This window comes from Bos taurus, chromosome 12 (genome assembly GCF_002263795.3).
Source record: "Bos taurus isolate L1 Dominette 01449 registration number 42190680 breed Hereford chromosome 12, ARS-UCD2.0, whole genome shotgun sequence".
In the NCBI taxonomy this organism is placed as follows: domain Eukaryota; kingdom Metazoa; phylum Chordata; class Mammalia; order Artiodactyla; family Bovidae; genus Bos; species Bos taurus.
In genome coordinates this window covers 35,578,707-35,602,329 of record NC_037339.1, presented here as the reverse complement: position 1 = coordinate 35,602,329, position 23,623 = coordinate 35,578,707, and the positions used below count along the sequence as shown (strand labels likewise).

Here is a 23,623-nt window from a genome sequence, read left to right as displayed (position 1 = left end):
GGGTCTTGTTGGGTTTTCTCTTTCAGACTCTACATACAAGTGAGAGCATGTGGTATTTCTCTAATTTCACTCAGCATAAGCCATCCACGTTGCTAATGGCAAGACTTCATTTTTTGGCTAATATTCCATTGCATGTATGTGTGTGTGTGTGTGTGTATGTGTTGCACAATTTTTTATCTGTCCACCCACCCATGGACACTTAGTTATTTCCATACCGTGGATATTGTATCAGTAAATAATGCTATAATGAACAGGTGGGTGCAGATAGCTTTTCTTCACACTTGCCAGCACTTATCTCGTCTTTTTCATGGTAACCATGCTGACAGGTGAGTTGTTAATCTCTGTGGTTTTGATTTGTATTTCCCTGATTAGCGCTGTTGATCACTGTTCCATGTATCTGTTGGCTACCTGTGTGTCCCAACATGGAATTTTTCCTTTAAAGGTTGTGATCTTCCACCAAAAGTACAGTTAAACAATACCTAGTGAATTTATCTGGAGAAGGCGATGGCACCCCACTCCAGTACTCTTGCCTGGAAAATCCCATGGACGGAGGAGCCTGGTAGGCTGCAGTCCATGGGGTCGAGAAGAGTTGGATACGACTGAGTGACTTCACTTTCACTTTTCACTTTCATGCATTGGAGAAGGAAATGGCAACCCACTCCAGTGTTCTTGCCTGGAGAATCCCAGGGACGGGGGAGCCTAGTGGGCTGCCGTCTATGGGGTCGCACAGAGTCGGACATGACTGAAGCGACTTAGCAGCAGCAGTGAATTTATCATTGAATATAATGCTAAGACTTGTACTTAGTCCTTATTTACCTCTGGCTGTCCAAGTATGGCTTTGAGGTAGTAACTGAGCTGTTTCATGGACCCTGATAGCACCATGCTTGGCCTTCGGTGTCCTGACTGCCTCATGCTCTTGTGGTTTTCCATTGTGGGGTGAACTAGAGAATGCTCATTGCCTGTGATATCTTTTCCGTTTCCTCACAGGGTTTAGGACCTTGGCAGGGCTTCTTCAATGGCTCAGTGGGTAAAGAATCTGCCTGCCAATGCAGGAGATGTATGTTTGATTCCAAGATCCCCTGGAGAAGGAACTGGCCACCCACGCCAGTGTTCTTGCCTGAAGAATCCCATGGACAGAGGAGCCTGGCAGGGGGGGTCCATGGGGTCGTACAGAGTTGGATACAGCTGAGTGACTGAAAGCAAGCAAGCACAGGAGCTTAGCATCTTCAGTCCTTACCTCAGTAGGGAGTCAATGCTGAGTTTATACTTACATTTTCATGCTCATAGTGGTCACTGGCTGAGGTAATGTTTCAGATATCAACTCTGTGCCTATAGGGATAGCTGTGAAGGGGAAAGAAAGCAGTTAAAACTGTTAGGCAAACTCTTATATAGAGCTGAACTCAGCCTGTTTCTGTTCTATCGCGAATTCCAAACTTACTGTGACCAAGCAGTTATAATGTGAGTGCTGAGTGGTGCCTAATCTCATTTCACCTTCAGCACTGAGGTACAGGCAGTGGCTATATCTTCACTTCAGCTGAAATGGAGGCCTGCTTTAAATAACAGCTCGCAATGTGGGCTGTGAAGTGAGGAAGCCAACAATGGATGACTGGAAACATGTTTCCAGAAATAGTGTGCTGTTGTCTTCAGCTCCCTTCAGGCTGGTGCCCACCCAGCTCCACCAGTCCTGTTCTGGCAGCAAAGCCGTTGTCTGTGAAGACTCTGCCAAGGGATGTCATCTGGAGCATGTGGACCTGGTTCAGTCTTTGTACAAACCAAACGCCTCTTTTAAATAATATGGTCATGGCTTCTGGTTTTAGTATCCGAGCAGCCAGTGAGGTCTGTGTGTCCTTGTGTGTACTTTATTGCTTAGATTGTTTAGTTGCTCAGTCGTGTCCGACTCTTTGTGACCCCATGGACTGTAGCCCTCCAGGCTCCTCTGTCCGTGGAATTTCCCGGGCAAGAATACTGGAGTGGGTTGCCATTTCCTTTTCTAGGGGATCATCTTGACCCAGGGATCAAACCAGGGTCTCCTGCACTGGCAGGTGGGTTCTTTGACCGCTGAGCCCCTGGGGAAGCACTATTGCTTAAACAGGTTGTTCTTAAAAATCTCTGTAGTTTCTTGGAATCTGTAATGAAACAACCTTGAAGGAAGTGTTTATTCTGCTAATCAGGAACTAGCCAGGCTATTCTATGAGGACAGTTATTGATTCCCACCCCCCAATAATTCCTAGGAGGAATAAGCTAAAACCTATCCCTGGTGGCTTAGATGGTAAACAATCTGCCTGCAACGCAAGAGACCTGGGTTCCATCCCTGGGTTGGGAAGATCCCCTGGAGAACGGAATGGCAACTCACTCCACAATTCTTGTCTGGAGAATTCCATGGACAGAGAAGCCTGGCAGGCTATACTCTATGGGATCATAAAGAGTCAGACACGACTGAGGAACTAACACATACATACAAAAAGCAATTTTAATAATAAATACCAAAATAATTTTAATAAGAAAAACCTGTCAGCCTGGAAGTGTGAGGCGTTCATTGTGTAAGGGTGTCCTAATCACACACCCACCTCACACCGTTGGGAAAAGCCAGGGAAAGGGGCCTAGAGGAGGGCCTGGTAGAGAGTGACTGTTCAGTAAATAGCTGTTTTAAACACAAGATAAAAGGTGTTTGTAGCCCCTCCCTTGCTTTGTGCCCTCAATTGTCAGAATTTCCTAATCCACAGGCTCGCAGGCTAGCCCAGCTATAACCAACTCTTGAGACAGTGTCATGAATGGAAATAAAATTAAAACAATTTAAACTGAATCCAAAGAACCATCTGAGGTACTTTCAAAATCTGCATACATCATTGATAAAGCTGTCAGAAACTGTAATTATTACTAACTCTGCACACTTCCAGGGAAAAAGTATGTGGAATGAGTGCCTATTACACACCAGGTACCCTGTGCCTCGGGTGGAGAAAAACCTGACATGCAGGTCCTTCCTCAGAAAGCCTTTGTCTCGTGACAGAAGGTATAAGTGCGGATGATCACAGGTGGATAGGAAAGGGTTGAGAGGAAGGTTATGCTGAAGATGGCAGGTGAGCTTGTTCAGCACCCATAGGGGTTGCGTTTAGGCTCCCAGTAGATTAAGGGTGTGGTGTGAACAAAGGCATTGAAGCATCAGGTACTTTCCCGGAATTTGGCTGGAGATGAAGGTGAGGAGGTGGGGGCATGGTGGAGAATGGAGGGGAAGGGGTACACCCCAGGTGCAGTCAGCAAGGCCTGGGGAGGGAAATGGGACATGGAAAGAAAAGTCCATCATCAAGGCCTCCGCATTTTCATCTGCCAAATGGAAATGCTAGCACCTATTCATTAGGAGTTACTTTAAAAAAATTCAGTGGGTTGACAAATGTAATGAATGTACCATGCCTGGCCCAGTTAGGACTTTCTGGCCTGGCAGGTGCCAGTGTAACAGTGAACAGGGGAGCCAGTGAGCTCCTTGTCCCCACTGAGCTTTGGTCTGGTGGGGCAAGGAGCATTCTGTCACAGATTCTACCAAGTTCTATAAAGGATGAGAATGGGGTGCTGACTGGGAAAATGGTTAAACTCTTTGATAGAATGACTTTTAATCTGAGACCTGAAACAGATAAGCTAACACTGGTTAGTTTCATGTAACAAGGAAACGGGGGTGCAGGGCTGGCGTGGAAGATGGATTTATGAACCACTTACTGAAGAGGTGGAGTCATAAGTCTCCTGTGGGAGCTTCAGCAGCAGCCCCTCCTCAGGCGGGCTGGCCCTTTGCAGCTCTGAGTGTTCATTTCGGCACACCCAGAAAAGCACGTTGCTCTTCTTGGACGTTCCCCCAAAGTCCCAGAACTGGCTCTTAGATCTCATGTCAGTCATGTGCCCAGCCCCGACCTGTGTGGTCAGGGACTGTGGCCCTGCTTGTTAGATCTTGGAGCTAGGCTATGAGTTCAAGGAAAAGCAGAACATGTTTTCCTGTATGGGGGTCGGAGTGGTAAGTGGACAGAAAGGTCAAGGATCTATAGCCTATGGAGACAAGGGAGAGCCAGCTGAGTGGGGGTGGGGGTTGGTGGGGGGGAGGAAGGGAAGACCCGAGTGCAGGCTGCAAGAGGAGATGGAGAGTGACCGAGGGTCAGGCCACACAGGGGTGGTCGTGGAGGCCACTGTGGGACCTTGGGTTCATCTTAGGAACAATGGGAAGACAATGAAGGGTCACGTTTGAAGCCTGATAAGCTAGAAGTAGCCTAGTTCTAGGAACAGAAATTAGGATCACAGGAGGAGAGTCGTGAGAACTAGGGAAAGAGAAATTCTAGAGAAGCTCAATTTGCAAGGCCTTCACAAGACAAGTGGGGACACCCAGCAGGCCACTGGAAGTGCTTCATATAATGTTTTATACATCTCCCAACACTCCTGTTTCACTCACACCCCCTCTGGTTGCCACACCATTTCTTCTCTCCCTTCTTGAATAAAACTGATGAAAAGAGCCATCTCAGTTCATCGTCTTTGCTTCCTCAACTCCAACCTCTCTACCTAACTCCAGACACTCATCCCGAGCACTCTGTGAGAATTCATCAGTGCTGTCAGTAACAGTGACTTTGCCAAGTCCAGTGGTAATTCTGTCTTTTTCATTTGGATTCTCAACAATACTGACAGAATTGATCACTCTCCTTGAAATACTTTATTCCTGTTTCCCTGGCTGCTTCTCCATCTCTTTTGCTAGATTTTTCTGCCTCCTTCCATCTTCTAAAATGAGAACTCCAGGATTCAGTCCTTAGTACACTGTGAATATACTCACTCCTTCTTAAGCAATCCTATCCATTTTGTGGACTTACATACACTGAGCCATGGTAAAGTGTACAAAAGGTTGATACAGTTCAGGAGTTAGCCTCATATACTATAAGGTTGACCAGAGCTTACTTGAAAAGCAAAATTAAGTATCTTGAATTTAACATTTTATTTAGCAAAATTTAAATTGTAACTACTCAGTAGTTACTAGAACAAAGAATAAGTTGTTCTTCAGTGACAATCTTCTGACGAAACAAAGAGACACAACGTGACGCGTCTTCCCATTTGACTTTCAAGGCACAAGCATAAAAGAGGATAATCTTTGCTGAATTAGCTTGACTTAGATCATAATGCTCTTGGGCTCCATGGACAGGGCAGCCTGGCGCTCTCAGAGACAGGTCCAGAGGCACAGCTGACAGTCCAGAGAGGAGCACCCACTCAGGAGGATGCCTAGGATCTTCCAGAGGGTGAGGCTTGGGCTCTGCTGGGCGGTGAGCTAGATGGGGGTCTGGGGAGGTTGCAGTTGTGCTGGGAAGAGCTGATTTAGGAGCACGCAACTGACAAGTTAGAGGAAAACACCCATCCAGACATGACAGCAGGCGAGTGTCTTAAGTCCAAATGTTTGAGACACCCACTTCAGTATAGCTACCTAGGCCTATATATTCCTCTTTTCCTACATCAGTTTAGGCTGTCTTTTGTAAACAGCAGTGTCTGAAAGAACATTGTTAAAATAAAAGGTGTACAAGACTTGGGACAGTCATGAGGAGACAGCGGGCAGAGCTAGCCCCAAGGAAGAAGCCCAGCTCTACCAACAATTGTCCAGCCCCGAGAAGACTGAAGGTGGCCTCATTTGAGTGGCAAACAGTAATGTTTAAATTTCCAAAATTATTTATCCTGCTTCCTAATATTACTTAAACCACACAGTTCCATAGGCAGGAAATTAGTGAAATAGTAATGATCTTTCAAAACTGAGCAGCTGAACTACACGACAGGTTAGATTAAATCAAACTTAATAAAAAGCACTTTATGCTATTAGTGTCCATACTCATCTTTAACATGAATTGGTTTTTCAAAAGGGGGACGATGTAGGGATGTTGAAAACAAAGTGAGACCAGGCTTGCGTTCATCTCATTCTGTTCAGTTTCCATAATGGAAGGATGAATCCACGATCATTTCTGTAGGAAGATACAATAAAAATAGCAGTTGGATATAACCAGTAGCCTTCAACAAGATAAATGACAGGACACTGAAGACCTCTGTTTTCACACTCATAATACAATTGGGAATGAACTCCCAGCGACATCGTCCAGGGGGCTAGTGTGGGAGCTGGAGACGTAGGGATCACGAGCTCTGGGTTGTGTCCTAAGCTGCAAGTGTCAACTCCAGATGTTTACTCGCCATCCCAATGTGAACTTTTCAATGTTTTCCTCAGATAACACGGGAACATACTTACCTTCACCAGTTTTCTTTGTTGCTGGCATCTCGCATATTCTGTCCTCCATGCCGAGGAAGGAACACGTTGATGGGTGACACCGCTCTAACTGCTACTGGAGATGCTAGGTTTGAGTTGTATTTTGATAAAATCTAAAAGAAAGCAAATTCCTTTTACTGCATCATACAAACAACATAAATCTGAAGCCTTTATAAAACAGTAAAGGTCAAGGAAAATGTGAAGATATGGATTATTTGAAGCAGAATGTTTAGCAGCACAGACATTCCACAGCATAGAAGAGATGGAGATGTTAGAGGGTGAGCTTGGGCATACAGGCTGGAAAGCTTCTAAATGTACCACTGGTCAAAGGAAGCAAGCAGCAGGGCAGCCCCGAGAGCAAATCTGGCCTTTACAAAGATGCTCAAAGGAAAGATCAGCAGATGCTGATAAAGATAGATAAAGATGCTCAAAGGAAAAATTATACAAAGAAGAACCTGAAGTATTAACTATAATTTTTTATAAAGAGCTGATATGTTAAATACAATATTTCCCTCCTTTAACACAGAAATAGAGAGGAGGCACTATGGCAAACTGGAGACTGTATGATGCTATAGACAGGAAATGCTCCTTCCTCAACTTATTATAATGCCAGGAAAGCAAATGCTTTACTGATATCTTAGGATGAGTCCCTTCCAATGGCATTTGGGTATTTCCCCAAGTATTCTCCTTCTCCATAAGCTAGGAAGGTTTCTAGAATGGTTATTAAGAATTCCATTTGCCTAAGCAATAACTGCCAAACACTTAACTTTTATTAAGTGGGGATGCTCAAAGAATCAGAGTGGTTACTTAGTGGAATAGATAGTTGTTATAAACCAGCCCAACAGACTGCTGGTAAATTATGTTGTACTAAAGAATCAGATAAAAAAATAAAAACAAAACAAAGAATCAGATATTCTATGGGACTTCCCTGGCAGTCCAGTGGTTAGGACTCAGCACTTTCACTGCTGGAGCCTGGGTTCAATCCCTGCTCAGGGAACTAAGATCCTGCAAGCCATGTGGAGGTCACAAAAAAAAAGAATCAGATATTCTAACATATTTAAACAAGTGCTTCTCAAACTGAGGTCCAAGACATCTGGACGTCTCAAGTTCAAGAAACCCTGATCCAAGTTATTCAGGGTTCTCCAACAATGGAGAACCAAAGGGTAAATGACATTTCTGATCTTGCCAGAAACCTCAGGGGAGACATGGTTACCAAGGTGATCACATTTGAACAATCATTAGAAAATATTTTAAGAATACATTTAACAACATGAAATTAAGGAGAAAATGCCTTATGAGGGCACAAAAGTGTAGTGACGTCACAGCTCAGCTCTGAAGAGCCTTAGCCAGCTTAGATGGCCTTAACAGGCCAGAATTAAGATTTAGATCCATACCAGCACATTAGCCTGATAAATAATACAGTTTGTATCCATTTCAGGTCTTTTTGCAGGAAAAATAAACCAAAACAGTAGCCTAGAAAAATAACCTGGCGAATATCTTCTGGAATTGTAGTAACTTCTGGAGGTGTAGGTGTTTTGAGCAGATTCTCGTAAGAAGAAATTGTAGGAGAAGAAGGATCTGCAAAATTCTCAAAGCACTCGTCTGAATTTGAAACTAATGATGTACTTTCTTTTGTTTCTAAGTCATTTGATGAACTGTTTGTGGATACCTATTGAATAAAAAGAAATCATTAAATTACGGGGGTATAAAGTAATATAGTGATAAAAACTGTTCATCAATCGTTAGCTCTGTTGGGATCTCTAAGGAGGCCCAAAGTGACCCCCTCTTCCCTGACCAAGAATGAAATACAATCAAGGACACAAAGAAAGGGCATGGGGAGGACAGAGCACCATGTTCATTACGCGGGGCTGAGGGAGGGCTGCACGTGCAGTCTAAGCAGACTGGCTGGCTGAGCCCGAGATTTAGATGGATTCACCATCCAGACTCGGGCAACTCTATCCTGGCCAAGCCAGAGTCACAGCAATGAGGAGCTCTGCCAGGGAGGTAGTGGCCCATTCCCACTGACCTGGCCTGTCTCCCCAGGGGCAGAGGGAACACTGAGGGGGTGCCTTCCACATGGCCAGGAACACAGTGGATTACAACAAGGCACATAGTGCAATTATACATTAATAAAATTTAAAAAACTGAAAGTGAGTGCCTCAGCTGCACCAGACATATGTCACGTGCTCAGTAGCTGACTCCCAGCCGGAGAACACACAGTACAGACCATTTTCATCACTGCTGGAGGATGCGCTGATGGCCCCTCTACCAGAACTGGTTGTCTAAGTGTGCATAACAACTTGACACAGGGATGAAATTTTGCATACACAGTACATTTGTTCACTGGGAAAATTTTGGAATAAAACGTGTAAGAATCACCCATTTTGGTGTTTCTATCCATTATTCTTCCTTAAAATATATGTGTATGTGTGTACATGTATACATACACATACATATCACTGTCCACATCATTACATTTTTCTTGAAAACATTCTATGTTCTTATCTGTTTTTTTTATTTTCTTATTTTTTTTTCTTATCTGTTTTTTAAAACATGCTTGCCACATGACACTGGATCTTATCGATTTCCTTAATAAGCTTTTTCCCCCTTTATCATTTGACATTTGTTCCCATGTTCTGCTCTTATAAATAAGGGCCATAACTTTACTGTTATAAATCTCTGTCCCAATATGCCTGAGAATAAATTCTGGTTAAAGGGTGTGAAAAAAATGGAAAGCTCTGGATACATGCTGCCAAATGATCCTCTGGAAATACTAAATACACTCCCTAAGGCTACTGCAGCCTATGTATTCTAAACAGACTGACTGCGTCTGGAAATAGTGTGTCAGATTCACTAGGGATGGATGTTTACCATAGCTGTGCTGGTCTTTGTAGAAGGGACTTTCAAACCAGGAGTGCAGAATGTAGGTGCCAAGGGAGAATGTGTATGCTCAGCATCTAGAAGACATATACAAGGGCATGAAAATATAGATCTAAAAGACTTTAACAAAATTTCTCCGTATCAACTGTGCACTTTATTTTTAATAACTTAAAATATTCTAACTTTAGTGTGTACTTGACTGGAAAAAAAACAAAACTATCATATTCACAATCTAGTTATCATTCAAAGTTCAAACTGTTAGTCGCTCAGTCATGTCCAACTCTTTGTGACCCCATGGACTGTAGACCGCCAGGCTCCTCTGTCCATGGAATTCTCCAGGCAAGAATCCTGGAGTGGATTGCCATGCCCTCCTCCAGGGGATCTTCCTGACCCAGGGATCAAACCCATGTCTCCTGCATTGCAAGCAGATTCTTTACCATCTGAGTCACCAGGGATTAGCATTAATAAAAGTTTAGCAAGGTTGCAAGGTGCAAATGTAATGCACAAAAATGAACAGTTCTAGTATAAGCTCTACAAACAATAAAAACTATATTTGGAAAAGAATATGTTTTACAATAGCAACAAAAATATACCCACATATAAATCTATTAAAAATTGTATAAGACCTTTATGGGAAAATCAAATTTCTGCAGATGAAACAGGAGGAGAAAGAGGTCAAGGAAGGTCAATTGCCTTTCAAGACATTAGGACTTACTCTAAAGCTATAGTAAGTAACTACAAGTTACTTGATTAGTCAGGGATGGAAAAACAGCCATTGGAACAAAAAAGAGATCCTAGAAACCATGCATAAAGAGAGATTTGCTGTCTGTAACAAAGTGTGAAAGAAACCTTAAATACCAGAGAAAAGTAAATATGTTAGCAAAATAATTAAACTGGCAAAATTTTATCTAGTCTAATCATCAAATGCTAGAAAGATGGAGAAACAGGAATTCAAACAATGTTGGAGACAGTAAACCAAAACAGCCACTCTATAGTATCATTTTAGCATTTTCTAGACTAAGTAAGGGATTCCCAGGTGGCTCAGTGGTAAAGAATCTGGCTGCCAAATGCAGGAGATGCAGGTTTGATCCCTGGGTCAGGAAGATCCCCTGGAAGAGGAAATGGCAACCCACTCCAGTATTCTTGCCTGGAAAATACTATGGACAGAGCCCAGAGGGCTACAGTCCACGGGGTCACAAAGAGCTGGACATGGCTTAATGACTAAACAACAACTATCCCTTAAGAAACAAATAAAATATGGCTCTATTAATAAGCTTACACTTAACCAAATTATTAATGGATAAGCCTAAGCATTCTGTTCCTTCCATAAAAGATATTGCCAATGATATATTGAAGAATTTTAGTTAGTAAACTATTCTTTGGAAAACCCATTTCACTTCAGAAGGCATAAAGGTATCTTTCATTATAATTTTCTAAAAAGTTATAGTTCACTGGGAATTGATTTCTGAGTGTGGTGTGAAAGAGGTAGTGGTTCAACCTTTTTTATAAAGGCCTCTATTTAATATAATCATGCTCTTCTAAGTTGAGCTCAGCTTACTATGAGTCAGCTGTATTTTTTCAAATTGTTTATGCCATCAGTACTTGTTAATTTAGTAAGAAGTCAGTGAAGTTAGCACTGAAAGAGAATTTTTCTGAAAATATGTCCAAAACTTTAAAGACTTAACAGAATAGTTACCTTAAAAAGTTTCCAATAAATTTGGTATAGATTATAATTATTCAAAATCATAAAACTCTAGGATTTTAAATTTTATATTTACATAACAACCAATGTTTTCATGTTTGCTGGGACAAATGTGAAAACACTACATGAAAATATTTAAAGTTTTTCTACTGTTAAAAAAATCCAAAATCTGAAATGATAGCTGATATATTCTGGGTGTGGTTTATGTAAGAAAGATAATCTAGAACTCTAATCAATAAGCTGAAGCTAAATTCAAACAAAAAAAAGTACTATTGGCTCTATATTAAAGATTGGTGAGTTAATATTTATATTTTAAGTTAAAATGTTAACAAACAAGCTCAAAAACACTGAATATAATCAGGAAGAGTGTGAAAAACAGAAAACTGTATTTCTCTTGTATGAAATCATACTGAACCTGAATGGAATGGTACTTCATATAATGGTACTTTATATAATTCAGTATTATGAACCGAGAAGATGCAGAAGGCTATTAGAATGTCTTAGGTGATAGGACCATTTATTGTACAAAGATAGTCTGGAAAGAGTATGGCTGAGAAATAACTTGAAATTCATACTTACTGTTTTTTCCCAATGGCTGGGTTATGAGGCCAGGAGTGGCAAAGACATTATCATTGGGCACTGGTTCTGTTTCTATGGTCTCACTGGTGTGATTCATAGGGAAATATTAGAGTTAAAAAAAGTTAATATTAAATCTCTGGAAAATTATTTAATCTTATTATATATCATTAAGTCTGGACATTCAATTATGTTTTATGGAAGATAAATTCCATGGAAATCTTTTTTCTTTTCTTTTTTTAAATGTATATCCATAGCTCAAAAAAGGTTAAGAACTATTTTGTATTGGCAGCTTTGACTTAGAAGTGGTTAAAAATCTTTGACTTAGGGAATTTCCTGGTGGTCCAGTGGTTGGGATTCTGCTTTTTCCACTGCAGGGGGTGCAAGCTGGATCCCTGGTTGGGGAAGCAGGATCCTGCATGCTACACAGTCCAAAAAAACAAAAAATTGACTTCAAGGAAAGCTGTGAGTTCAACTCCTTGGTTCAAATATAGAAACTGTTAGCTCGTGGCTTCAAAATCATAAAGTGGAATTTTATACCAGTATACAGACAGAGATTAAGAACATTTTTTAGACTAAGACTGACTCTGCCATCTTATTAAAGTTGTTCTAGCCAATTACCCAGATGTATGACATGTAGTTATAAAAAAGAACATCACTGAATACAATAAAATAGTTCAATTAACAAACTGTCCTAGTGTAATTTACTGAATAATCTTTACTTGAAAAACATCTTCAGTATATATTAAATCCTTAGGTAAATTAGAGGCTGTTTCTTGGCTATTCTGTTTCTGCAATAGGTCCATTCTGTCACAATTTTATACTGTTTTACTTACTGTAGCTTTATATATTTTAATAACCAGTAAGTTAAATCCCCTCGTTACTGTTATTTTTCATTATTTTCTTAGTTATCCTTACTTTTTATTATTCCAAATCATTTGAATAGTTTTCTCACACATCCCTTATGCTCCACCTTAGAGGAAAAAAAAAAAAACCTAAGGTTTTATTTTAATTGTATGATATCCATAAATTAACTTGATACGATTAAACATCTTAGTAATATTCAGTCATTCTGCTAAGGAACATGGTATACTTTTTCATTCTAATTTTCCCTTTAACTTAGAAATGTTTAGTGGTTTTATTCATATAGGTCTTTCACATATAACTGCATGAGTATTTTACTTTTTTGTTGAGAATTTTCATGACTTTTCCTCTGTATTTACCAACTAGTTATAATAAAATATAGGAAAGCATATTATTTTAAGTAGTTATCTTATATAAAATAAATCTTACATCAGCTTCTACAGATTTTAGCTGTGCCTTTCTCAAGTTGCCCAGGTACAAAACATGGCCTAGAAATACATCACGGTAATCTTTATTTCTGTTTTGTATCTTATTACATTGGCTACAACATTAAGAACAATGTTAAAAAAAACAAAAACAAAATAAAACCAATGATGTTTAATAATGGTGACAGCTTCACCATTAAGTTAGATATTCACATTATTACATTAATGAAGTATCCTTTTACTGAGAGTTAACAATTTAAATGAAGAATGGGTGTCTAATTTCATAAAATTCTTGACATCTATTGAAATTATCCTTTTTTTTTGGAATCATAGGAAACTTGTATTTTATGACTTTCCAAATACTCCTGTCTCTTTTCTCCAATTGTTTTTTTCTGACAGTTTGAGTTGAATGTTTATTTTCCCTTTTTAATAACTATAGTTCTTAACGATATGCATTTAAGAGTGGTACTTTGATATGTGGTATTTTCATTTTAACGTTAATTACCACTTCTATACTGATCACTCCCATATCTCTTCAGTGTAGCATGGAATTCATCACTGTGCTTCAAATTCGTATTTCAATACTTAAGCTTAAGAGTACCTCAAAACCAACATGTAAAGAAACTCAACACCTTTACCTCCAAGCTGTGCTCAGTTGTGGCTGGCTCTACAACCTCATGGACTGTAGCCCACTAGGCTCCTCTGTCCTTGGAATTTTCTAGGCAAGAACACTGGAGTGGGTTGCCATTTTTCTCCAGGGACCCCCAAGCTGCAGGTATTCTTTTAGTTCCTGAGCAACAAATCAGAAATCTGTGTTCTATCCTAGATCCTCTTTTCTTCCCAAGTTTCCATACCAAGTGTTTTCAGGCTCTTATTCTATTTCTTCTAAACCAAGGAAACTAATAGTTCACACTTTACTGATGGAATTGGTGATTCAGAGAAGTTTGAAATATGAAGTATCTGGAAACCTTTGAAAGAAAGGTATTGTCTGAGAGAGATTTCTTCTAGGGGGAAAAAATCAATAAATACAAAAGATTTAGAAAGTTAAATAAAATATTTCTTTTAAGAAAGCTGCTTACCTGTTAGTTTTCACATTTTTAAGTCCAATTGTGTAATCGTCATTTAAACACATAGTATATTCAGAGATACCAAAGTGTTCTAATTTAGGAGTTACACACTCAAAATCATCCATCTTTAGTGCACATTTTGGAGTTTTTAGTAGTGAGTGTTTGGAAAATGGAGTTAAAATTTTTGGCTCTTCCTTCTGGTTGTTTACTGCTTGGGGAGGGTTTGGTAGAACTTGGGATACGATGTACCGCTCAAGTCCAAAATCAGAAAGCTGTGGACTACGCGGTGACTTCTCAGAAACAGAAGTGCTTGCAGCAGCAGAATCCAACAAATCATCTTTCAAGTCAGGCTTCTCAGGACGTTCACATTCACTGGACTCTGGTTTAGAGTCAGTGACTTCTTGCTCATCCACTGAGAGAAAAATCAAGGTCATATTCTGGTCAAACATCAAACTAGAAAACGTCATGTACTACAACCACATAAAACAGCTCCATCTGAAATGTACCCAATCAGCAAAAGCTCTCTCTCTATTTTCTAAGGAGAAAATATTCTTCTTTTTAAATTTCAATTGTACCTTTCACTTTCTGACATGTACCGCTTATATCTCCATATTTCATCTTAATGATACATCAGAGGAGGGAAGTAAACTGTTCAAAGATGAAAAATCAGTACCCACAAATAAAACTGCAATTTCTTAACCCTAACCCTATAGATCCCTGTCAGAATCTTTTGGGCTCAAAGGCAGAGAAAAGGGGTAAGTTTAGGCTGTACATTTACTTGACCAACTAAGAGATCCAACAGATTGAGGGAAATGAAGAGGCACACACATTTTCTTTGAAGACATTATGTTCCTTGTTTTAATTGGCAGCTGAAATGAACTAGGACAGGATTTTGTTTTTGTCTGCATAACCCATGACACATTAAATCTGAAGGATGCACCATTAAAAAAAAAAAGGTTATAAAAACTCTGATTTCCTGGCTTTTGGCCCTTGAAGAGCTGCTGATTCAGAATTGTGTTTTGGCATTGTGCTTTCTGTTAATTCTGAGAAACGTCAGAAGAACTACCAGAAAAACTACTGCTGAATTGATTACAAGGCTGTCACTGATGAGTTTAATAAAATAAAGTCATCACCATTATTACTACCTCTTAGGGAGGTATTTATTAGCAGCTCTATTTCACTAGTGAGGAAAAGTAATTTAGAGAAGTTACTATTACAGTGGAACCAGTTTCTGAGTAACCAAAGTCAACTTGTTCACACCAAAGTCAACTAAATTCATTCCATTATACCATGCAGGCTGTTTAACTTACCTTTCATATATCTCAATATGTACATATTTGTTGAATCTAATTAAAGTTTTATTTACACACAAAGATCATTTTCATAACAGAAATGAAGACACTGAAGCATACTGAAATTAGTTCCTTAAAGGTATGGGTATAACACTAACAACAATAGTTAACAATGGATGATTAGCATACAAGGTCCCGTTCAAAACAAATTTTGTCTCATTTAATTCTTACACAACCTCAGAGGTAGCTACTATTAAACATCTCTACTTTATAGGACTTCCCTGGTGGTCCCGTAGTCAGAACTCAGCACTTTCAGGGCTGTGGCCCTGGTGGGGTCAGAAAATAAACAAAATCTCTACTTTAGAGATGACAAATTGAGGTACAAAGTAACTGGTCAAAGATGAATATAACTAGCAAGTAGTGAAATTAGATTTGAACTCAGGCAGTTTGACTCTAAATTCTAAAACACCATGCTCTCCTACCCGTCATCAGCATTTTATAACTAAAAAGGACTTTATGAATTTACATAGCCAAAATTTTCTCATTCTATGAGAGTGAGAAAGTGAAATACCATGGCTTAGTCTCTCAGCTACTTATTGTCAAAACTGACCAACAACCAGATATCCTTAAGTCATGTAGGTTTATCTTGTACCCTTCTTTCATCGAGCACTGTATTGGTTCTCATCTAGCATTTGTAAAGGAGAGCAAGGACTGCCTTCACAATGCACTACCAATCAGCACTGCATCCAGAACACAGGGATTGCTGAATAAACGATCAAATGTCTATTACATAAGGGCAGAATCAGAACTAGAAATGATGGCCAACCCTATAGTAGTCTTAATTATGCTGCTTTAATACTAAAACAAATGCTATTAAAGGCTACTTATTCACACCTGAATTTTTCTTGGCACGTGGAGTATATCCATACTTCTGGAAGAACTCTTTTATTTTCATGATATCCATTGAATTCTTTCTCATCAATATTTTTGTTGCTTTTATGAAACCAATGTTTTCTTGACTTTCCAAGTTTGCTTTATCAAGAAGAATATTGACATCATCCTTTCATGAAGAAACAAAGTACATTTTAACATTTGACTAAGTCTATTTATAATTTTGTAAAAATTACCACATAAAAATGATAAATTAATATTGTAGGAGTGATACCTTTAGAATTCGTACTTCTGAGTTAAGGTCATGTAGAACTCTCATTGGACAGTCTTCAAAGTCTTCAATATGAATATTGAATGGAAAAAGTATAACAATGAAAGGAAAAAATAAAATAGAAAATAGAATTTTTTTAGAATCATAAAATCTTTATATAGAAAAGTACAGAAATATATAGTTTGATGAACTTTCAAAGTGAACATATCTACATTGATAAGCAGGTAAAGCTTTATGGAAACCAATTCTGCTGTATATTAAAAATCCAAAACCATTTATACAATTCTGTGTTTTATAGCATTATCTCAACCATGTAAACAAAGTCAAGCATAACAAAGCAACAGCGAAAAATAAGAATAGTAGAAAAGCTATTGAAAATTAATAGCGGTGTCTTCTGGTGGTGAAGTTGTAGGAAAGATTTTCTTTCTACTTTCCCATTACCTCAAACTTTTTGCTGTGCACATACACTGTTTTCACAGTCACAAGCATAAACATTTTGAAATGGCTGAAAAACTATCGACAACATTATTAAAGTAAAAGGAGTCTGTGCCTACAGGGTGCAATATTTTAAGGCATATTACAATTACGACACACAAAATAATCTCAAAATCTGAACTACTCTTCCAAAAACTTAAAAAAAAAAAACCCTAATACAAATGTCAGTGGTGGAGAATTCTGCTTTATTAGAAAGCAGTGTTGAGTACTAGCGTTTCTGTAACACGAATTGTTGGGGAAAATACAGACACTACGACTGTGGGCTATTTGGGTGAGACCAAAGACCACCTGACCTGCCTCTTGAGAAACCTGTATGCAGGTCAGGAAGCAACAGTTAGAACTGGACATGGAACAACAGACTGGTTCCAAACAGGAAAAGGAGTACGTCAAGGCTGTATATTGTCACCCTGCTTATTTAACTTCTATGCAGAGTACATCATGAGAAACTCTGGGCTGGATGAAGCACAAGCTGGAATCAAGATTGCTGGGAGAAACATCAATAACCTCAGATATGCAGATGACACCATCCTTATGGCAGAAAATGAAGAGGAACTAAAGAGCCTCTTGATGAAAGTGAAAGTGGAGAGTGAAAAAGTTGGCTTAAAGCTCAACATTCACAAAATGAAGATCATGGCATCCAGTCCCATCACTTCATGGGAAATAGATGGGAAACAAAGGAAACAGTGGCTGACTTTATTTTTCTGGGCTCCAAAATCACTGCAGATGGTGACTGCAGCCATGAAACTAAAAGACGCTCACTCCTTGGAAGGAAAGTTATGACCAACCTAGACAGCATATTCAAAAGCAGAGACATTACTTTGTCAACAAAGGTCCATCTAGTCAAGGCTATGGTTTTTCCAGTTGTCATGTATGGATGTGAGAGGTGGACTATAAAGGAAGCTGAGCACCGAAGAATTGATGCTTTTGAACTGTGGTGTTGGAGAAGACTCTTGAGAGTCCCTTGGACTGCAAGGAGATCCAACCAGTCCATCCTGAAGGAGATCAGTCCTGGGTGTTCACTGGTAGGACTGATGTTGAAGCTGAAACTCCAATGCTTTGGCCACCTGATGCTCAGAGCTGACTCATTTGAAAAGACCCTGATGGTGGGAAAGATTGAGGGCAGGAGGAAAAGGGGACGACAGAGGATGAGATGGTTGGATGGCATCACCGACTCAATGGACATGGGTTTGGGTGGACTCCGGGAGTTGGTGATAGACAGGGAGGCCTGGCGTGCTGCGGCTCATGGGGTCGCAGAGAGTCGGGTACGACTGGTCGACTGAACTCAACTGAAAGTCACTCCACGTGTCAAGAACAGTGCGGAGAAGCTGCTATGAAACGACACGTTTCCTCTTTTGGTCGAGTTTTTATTAGCACACACTCTGTTGACTTGAAGACCGCCCCCGCCCCCCGGGATGGCAACTCACACCCTTCACTGCCCCTCCCGCGGTTCACTCACCGCTGTCCTCTCCGTCCAGCGCTCGCTGCAGCCGGGCCGTCTCGCTGTCCAAGGTGACGGCCAGAGACCGCAGCTTCCCGCAAAAGCCTCGGATCGGATCCATAGGAGAGGCCGGCTCCCCGCCTCAGAGCTCGCGGCCGTTTGAATTCCGGCGCCGGAAGCGCCATTGGTTCCCGTAGCCGCGAACGGCCTTTCTCGCGATAGGTGAAGCCTCACGCGAGGAGACAGCAGCGGGTCGGACTGGGATCTTCCGGCATCCCACTTCCGGCGTCGTTCCCCGTGGTGCGGAGCGCGCCCCGAACGCACGGCGAGTGAGTGGGGCGGCGCGGCGTGAGGTGGCCTGCGGGAGGCGGCGGAGCTCCCCTCTCCCTTTTCCCGCATCCATCGCGCAGTCATCTCTTCTCTTTCCCTCGGCAGGCGCCATGTTCCTGACCGCGCTCCTGTGCCGCGGCCGCATTCCCGGCCGGCAGTGGATCGGGAAGCACCGGCGGCCGCGGACCGTGTCGGCACTGGCGAAGCAGAACATGATCCGTCGCCTGGAGATAGAAGCGGAGAACCACTACTGGCTGAGCCGGCCCTTCCTCACGGCCGAGCAGGAGCGCGGCCACGCGGCGGCCCGCAGGGCGGCCGCCTTCGAGGCGCTCAAGGCGGCGCAGGCCGCCAAGTTCCCCGCGCACCGTCGGCTGGAGGACCAACTCGACCACCTCAACGTCACCAGGAAGTGGTCCTGACCGTGAGCCCCGCCGGCCCCCGGCCCCGCACGCTCCACTGCCCGCAGGCGGGGCTCGTCCGTCCCTAAGGGACGGTGCAGGCATGGCCTGCGTCACAAGCGACACAAACGTCATTTGTACGAAGCCGCAATAAAGCTACCAACTGTGCTTTTTGGGCGTCAGTGCGAGATTCTTGTTGGGGTTTGATCACGCAGCCGTACCTTCTGTCAACAATAATTGACTAAACGCAAATGGAAAAAACGAGCTTTTTCAGTTAAACAGACTCAAGGAAATAACGTTTTCTGCTGAGATTTACCTCTAAAAGTGGACAACTGAAAATTACGTTTAGTAAAAGCTGAATTAAAGCTTTTTTGATAAACCCATCTGTATCTTTGGCCTAGGTAAGCTACAGTGTTGTCACAGTCAAGTAATACTTGTGGTTATTAGATTATTTAGAAAATAATAGTAGAAAATTAGTAGATTCTTATTTCTAACTCAACACTGTATGTTACCTGATTTTCAAGATGGCAAAAATCATAGCTATTCTTTCACTTTGTAAATACCAGTTTATAACAATAACAACAACTGTTCAAATACAGGACTTTATTTATTAATAAAGTAAATCATCATCATGATTTCGGGAGAAAAGTTTTAAAATGTTCAACCTTCACGTTAATGTAGGTTAGGCCACCCAAAGACAAAAAAGCAAAGATATCAAAGTCATGGTCCAGGGTTACACTCATGAGAAACAAATACAAGACTTATGGGACTTGATAAGTAAAAACAAACTGTATTCCAAATTTTTTTATATAAAAACATTAAAGATCACCTTAAAATAGTGTCCATCTTATGGGCATAGACTCATCTGCAATCGTACAAATATGATAAACTCAACTAATCACTTTCTGAAGCTTTTAATACAAATACAGTTCCTTGCTGCTTTATGCAACTCAACAAAATATAAAGTGAAGTCGTTAGAAAAATATGGACCTTTCTGAATCTATATTGCATTTTAAATTTAAATTGGAAAATACAGTTCAGATCATATGAAACATGATTTCAGGTTTACATATTAGCTGTATCAGAATATTAAATATGGTCTTTATTTTGGCTGAAATGCAAAAATATGGTTAATTTCTCAACAGGTTAGTTAAAAATACTTTGCATTGATAGCAGTGCTAGTCCTAGAACAACATGTAAGCAAAACATATTTGTAAGTCATTTGTCTTCAGCGCTGCAAATACGCATATCCTAACACTAAGCCCTTATACGCATCTGCTTTAAAGATGATGGAAGGGAAATCTCACATAACTGAAAATCTGTAATTTAAGCAATGGGACAAACAGTCAAAATCTGCTTTCAACAGAAATAAAATTCAAGTAAACATTGCATATTTGATTTAAGCTAAGTTCAATTAACTTAGGACACACTGGGTCATAACCACTAAATATGTAAAACAATTAAAAAAAAAACTTCCACATGCAAAGATGAAACTGCTTTTGTAAGCGGTGCAAGTTTAGTGACCACTAAGCTGCAGCTGCTCTTTGGTTTGGCACAGTGACAGTGGTCAGATGTCTCAGGTACTGAATATTCAAGTCAGTTTGTACCCAGGTAAAACCAAGTTTCCTGTCTTAATTTGTTTTTAATGGCAATGGCAAGACCTGAAATTCAACTTTCCTCTCCTTAAATATCACAACTGTTCAAGTGCTTGAAGCAACAAAGATCGTACTAGTAAATTTTGACAGGGCTTCGATTTTGACCATTTCACCCCAAAGGTTGGCAGCACTGATCTGTAGCAGCTGAAATACCAAGGAGACAGCCTTTCCTTGGTTCCCATCCCACTGCAGGCCCTTGCTGAATAGTCATTAACATGTATGAATAAACTTGGTCAATTATTATTTAAAACATGGCAGACACTGGCCATAAATTAATTAAACCAAAGGTAACAAAGGCTTTAGCTGAAAATTTCTGAAAAGGTGCATACTATGTTATTAAAAAAGATGATGTTAAATGACAGAAATTGAAAGAACTCAAAAAGACCAAAAAGCACCGAGATAGGTTAAGGGGAAAATTAAGTTTCCTCAGTTGTTAATCAGGTGCATGCAAATCTTTTGACTTGAATATAGAAATGTCCATAAGAAGTATCAGGAGGACATTTCTGAAAGCAGGCATATACATTTAAACATTTACCATTTCCTTATAATAGGCAACTGCCAGACTAAAAGTGATGTTTCTGGTTGGAAACTGATACCCCTTAACTCTCATAAACATTTTCTAGAATCAAGATTATTAAGACTACCATGTTGAAATAAAGGTAGAAGCCGTATTATAGTATTCCAAATTGTATTTTCAAAGCTAACTCATTCCTCTAGTTCGAAGGGGAAAAAAATTACTTCCTTTTAAAATCTAGTAATATAGCCTATGAAGTTAGACAAATCCTGTAAACTGTAAACCTGCAATAGATGGCTACAAGATTTATGCTACATTAGGAAATTATAGAGCTATCCCTAGTATACTGTTTGACATCCAAAAATATTTGTGGGACAAACGTAAAGTAAGGTATTGTGCAGAATTAGAAATCGAAGAATGTTAAAGGTTGTCCCATCCAAATCATTTATAACAGACCTTCCCCCACTCCCATTTTACAGATGAGAAAACGAACTGGGATATTTATAGATGCTGGTTAAAATCTACCCACTTCCAGCAGCAATCAATCCGTTTTGACTGAACAGTATAAACAGGAGTACCATCAGTACATTGTTCCTCCTTATAGGATACGAATTCTAATCTTTAGAGTTAATGCAGCAATTTCTGTCACGTAGATTAGACTTCAAAAGGAAAAGGGGATAAGCGTCTAGGCAGAAAGGGGTTGCTGTTAGGAAGTCAGATTTAAAATCCTGCATATAAAAGTGAAATCCACCTCTTAGAGAATGGAAGTTTTGAATGACTGCTCAGGTGAGAATTTGTTTCTTGACAGTGGCTAGGGTTAACTGTTACACTGAACAGTTTTACCCTCCTTTCAAATGCATTTTAAGTTGCTGTCTAAGCTGTTACGGGATTAATGTAAAAAGTTTCAAAGCAAACATCAGTATTTACTTGAAATTTGAAAGTCAACAGCAGGTAACACTGAAAACATATTTTAACAGCTTACTTATAGATTCTCTTTTTTCTTCTAGTCACTTCAACTCAATCCTACTGTGTCCAGTATTTCTATAGCACATGTAACCTTTGTTTCCCTACCCGTATAAATACCCATGAAAGTTCAACAAAAAAGTGCATTAAAAGCAAACACAAATGAAAAATTTCTTACACTGCCAAATTTTCTTTAAGCCTTGGGCACAAAACTACACATGGTTTAATTAATGCTTAGAACTAAGCCTTCAATGAATTATACAAATGTGCTCCAAATGATTATATTTAGGTATCTAAATCCTTCTGAGTGTTAATTTATAGCCAACAATAAAAAAATCTTTGTTAAAAATGTTGAAAAGTATAAAACAGTTAACTATAAATTAGCAAACACCAATCTTTTTTTAAAAAAGCAGTTAATTTCTTTCTTACACAGTACAAGCAGCAGTAATTTGCATATTATTATTCATTTTCAGCCACCATCCTGACCTAGATATACTTAAGTTTTTAGCTTGTGTTTCTAGAGTGAAAATTTATATGGGTACTAAGAAACAACTCTAATAATGTAACCCAGGTATCAAAAAAATGCATATGTCATGTTAACATGTGACCTGATAGCTCATATTATGGCATCTCATGTTATTACGAGAAAATGTTACTTCCAAAGGAAAATGAAGTCTCTTTTGTAGCTGTGAGTCAATGCTGAACAAATGGGCTCATTTAAGATTAAGGCATCTTCCCACTCTGGAGCAGTGTTTCTGTGGATCCAGCAATCTGTACAAAGGTTTCCTTTTTTAAAAAATATATCTTCGTTTATACTTCAATTATTTCATCCCATTGATCATTTTCTTGCAAATAAAACAGAAAATATCAGTCCACAATATGTTTTTATAAACCTACAAAACCAGAGAATTGAATTATTAAAACTTGATTTTATATTTTTAAAAATAAGATTGATTAAACAGTTCTCCGGGCTAAGGTATAAAGCTGCTAATATAATAAATACTTTAATTCTGCTAATATGCTCTTAATAATAAAGGTTTTTAGAAGCTGAAGACAAGGGCCAGATCTCTCACTCTGTCTCCCTGAAGCCATCACATGAGCATTTTAATAGAGGCTGAGGCTTAGACTTTTCCCTTACTGTTAACCCGGGCCTAAGCTGAGGAGATTGCTACCGGCTGTCTGTGGGAATTTCAGTGAAAGTGAAGTTGCTCAGTCATGTCCGACTCTTTTCGACCCCATGGATTGTAGCCTACTAGGCTCCTCCGTCCATGGAATTTTCCAGGCAAGAGTACTGGAGTGGGTTGCCATTTCCTTCTCCAGGGGGATCTTCCCGACCCAGGGATCGAACCGGGGTCTTCCGCATTGCAGGCAGACGCTTTACCATCTGAGCCACCAGGAATTTCAGTGAGGATTCTTAAATAGGAGCATCAGCCATCATTCCACCTATACGAAGAAGAGTGCAGAGCCAGGACCGGGAGTCCTGTCTGAGGAGGACCAGCTCTCCCCGGAGCTGCCGGTGACATGTCATTATCGCGTGTGGCTTGGGCTGCCCCCTGCCTGCTGGGAGCCCCGACAAGGGCTGGTGATGTGCACATGGGCTCCA

General features: G+C 40.0%; 3 protein-coding genes across 10 annotated transcripts in view; 1 reads left to right on the top strand and 2 right to left on the bottom strand.

Moving 5' to 3' along the window:
• Positions 1-4,935: 4,935 nt before the first annotated feature.
• SKA3 (spindle and kinetochore associated complex subunit 3) lies at positions 4,936-18,359 on the bottom strand. The gene is given in 9 exon segments (NM_001110067.2): positions 4,936-5,963; positions 6,242-6,372; positions 7,746-7,928; positions 9,131-9,216; positions 11,421-11,503; positions 13,786-14,185; positions 15,960-16,125; positions 16,231-16,292; positions 18,179-18,359. Coding segments are annotated over 8 exon segments (1,212 nt in total). The 5' UTR covers positions 18,282-18,359; the 3' UTR covers positions 4,936-5,963; positions 6,242-6,243.
• A 79-nt stretch (positions 18,360-18,438) lies between these two features.
• Positions 18,439-19,523, top strand: MRPL57 (mitochondrial ribosomal protein L57). 2 transcript variants are annotated; one of them, NM_001034787.2, is made up of 2 exons: positions 18,439-18,489; positions 18,596-19,523. In NM_001034787.2, exon 2 carries the CDS (start codon positions 18,601-18,603, stop codon positions 18,907-18,909), a length of 309 nt encoding a protein of 102 aa, NP_001029959.1. In that variant the 5' UTR covers positions 18,439-18,489; positions 18,596-18,600; the 3' UTR covers positions 18,910-19,523. The 2 variants fall into 2 exon arrangements, with proteins under 2 accessions (NP_001029959.1, XP_010809105.1); XM_010810803.4 differs by having other exon boundaries at positions 18,571-19,056.
• The window catches only part of ZDHHC20 (zinc finger DHHC-type palmitoyltransferase 20), a 59,160-nt gene continuing 55,013 nt past the window's right edge, over positions 19,477-23,623 (bottom strand). For 4 of the 7 annotated variants that reach the window (XM_005213801.3, XM_005213804.3, XM_010810802.3 and 1 more), the window contains one exon: positions 19,477-22,913. Coding sequence is in view for 2 of the 7 variants with exons in the window: in XM_005213804.3 (XP_005213861.1) it covers positions 22,906-22,913 (8 nt within the window). In the remaining 5 variants the exon portion in view is untranslated. Of the gene's footprint in view, positions 23,464-23,623 lie in introns of all 7 variants that reach the window. The other 3 variants (XM_005213803.3, XM_005213802.3, NM_001076388.2) reach the window with 3 other exon arrangements.

Excerpts from the sequence above, each read along its gene's own strand:
- MRPL57 (NM_001034787.2), top strand. The coding sequence starts at position 18,601 with ATGTTCCTGACCGCGCTCCTGTGCCGCGGCCGCATTCCCGGCCGGCAG.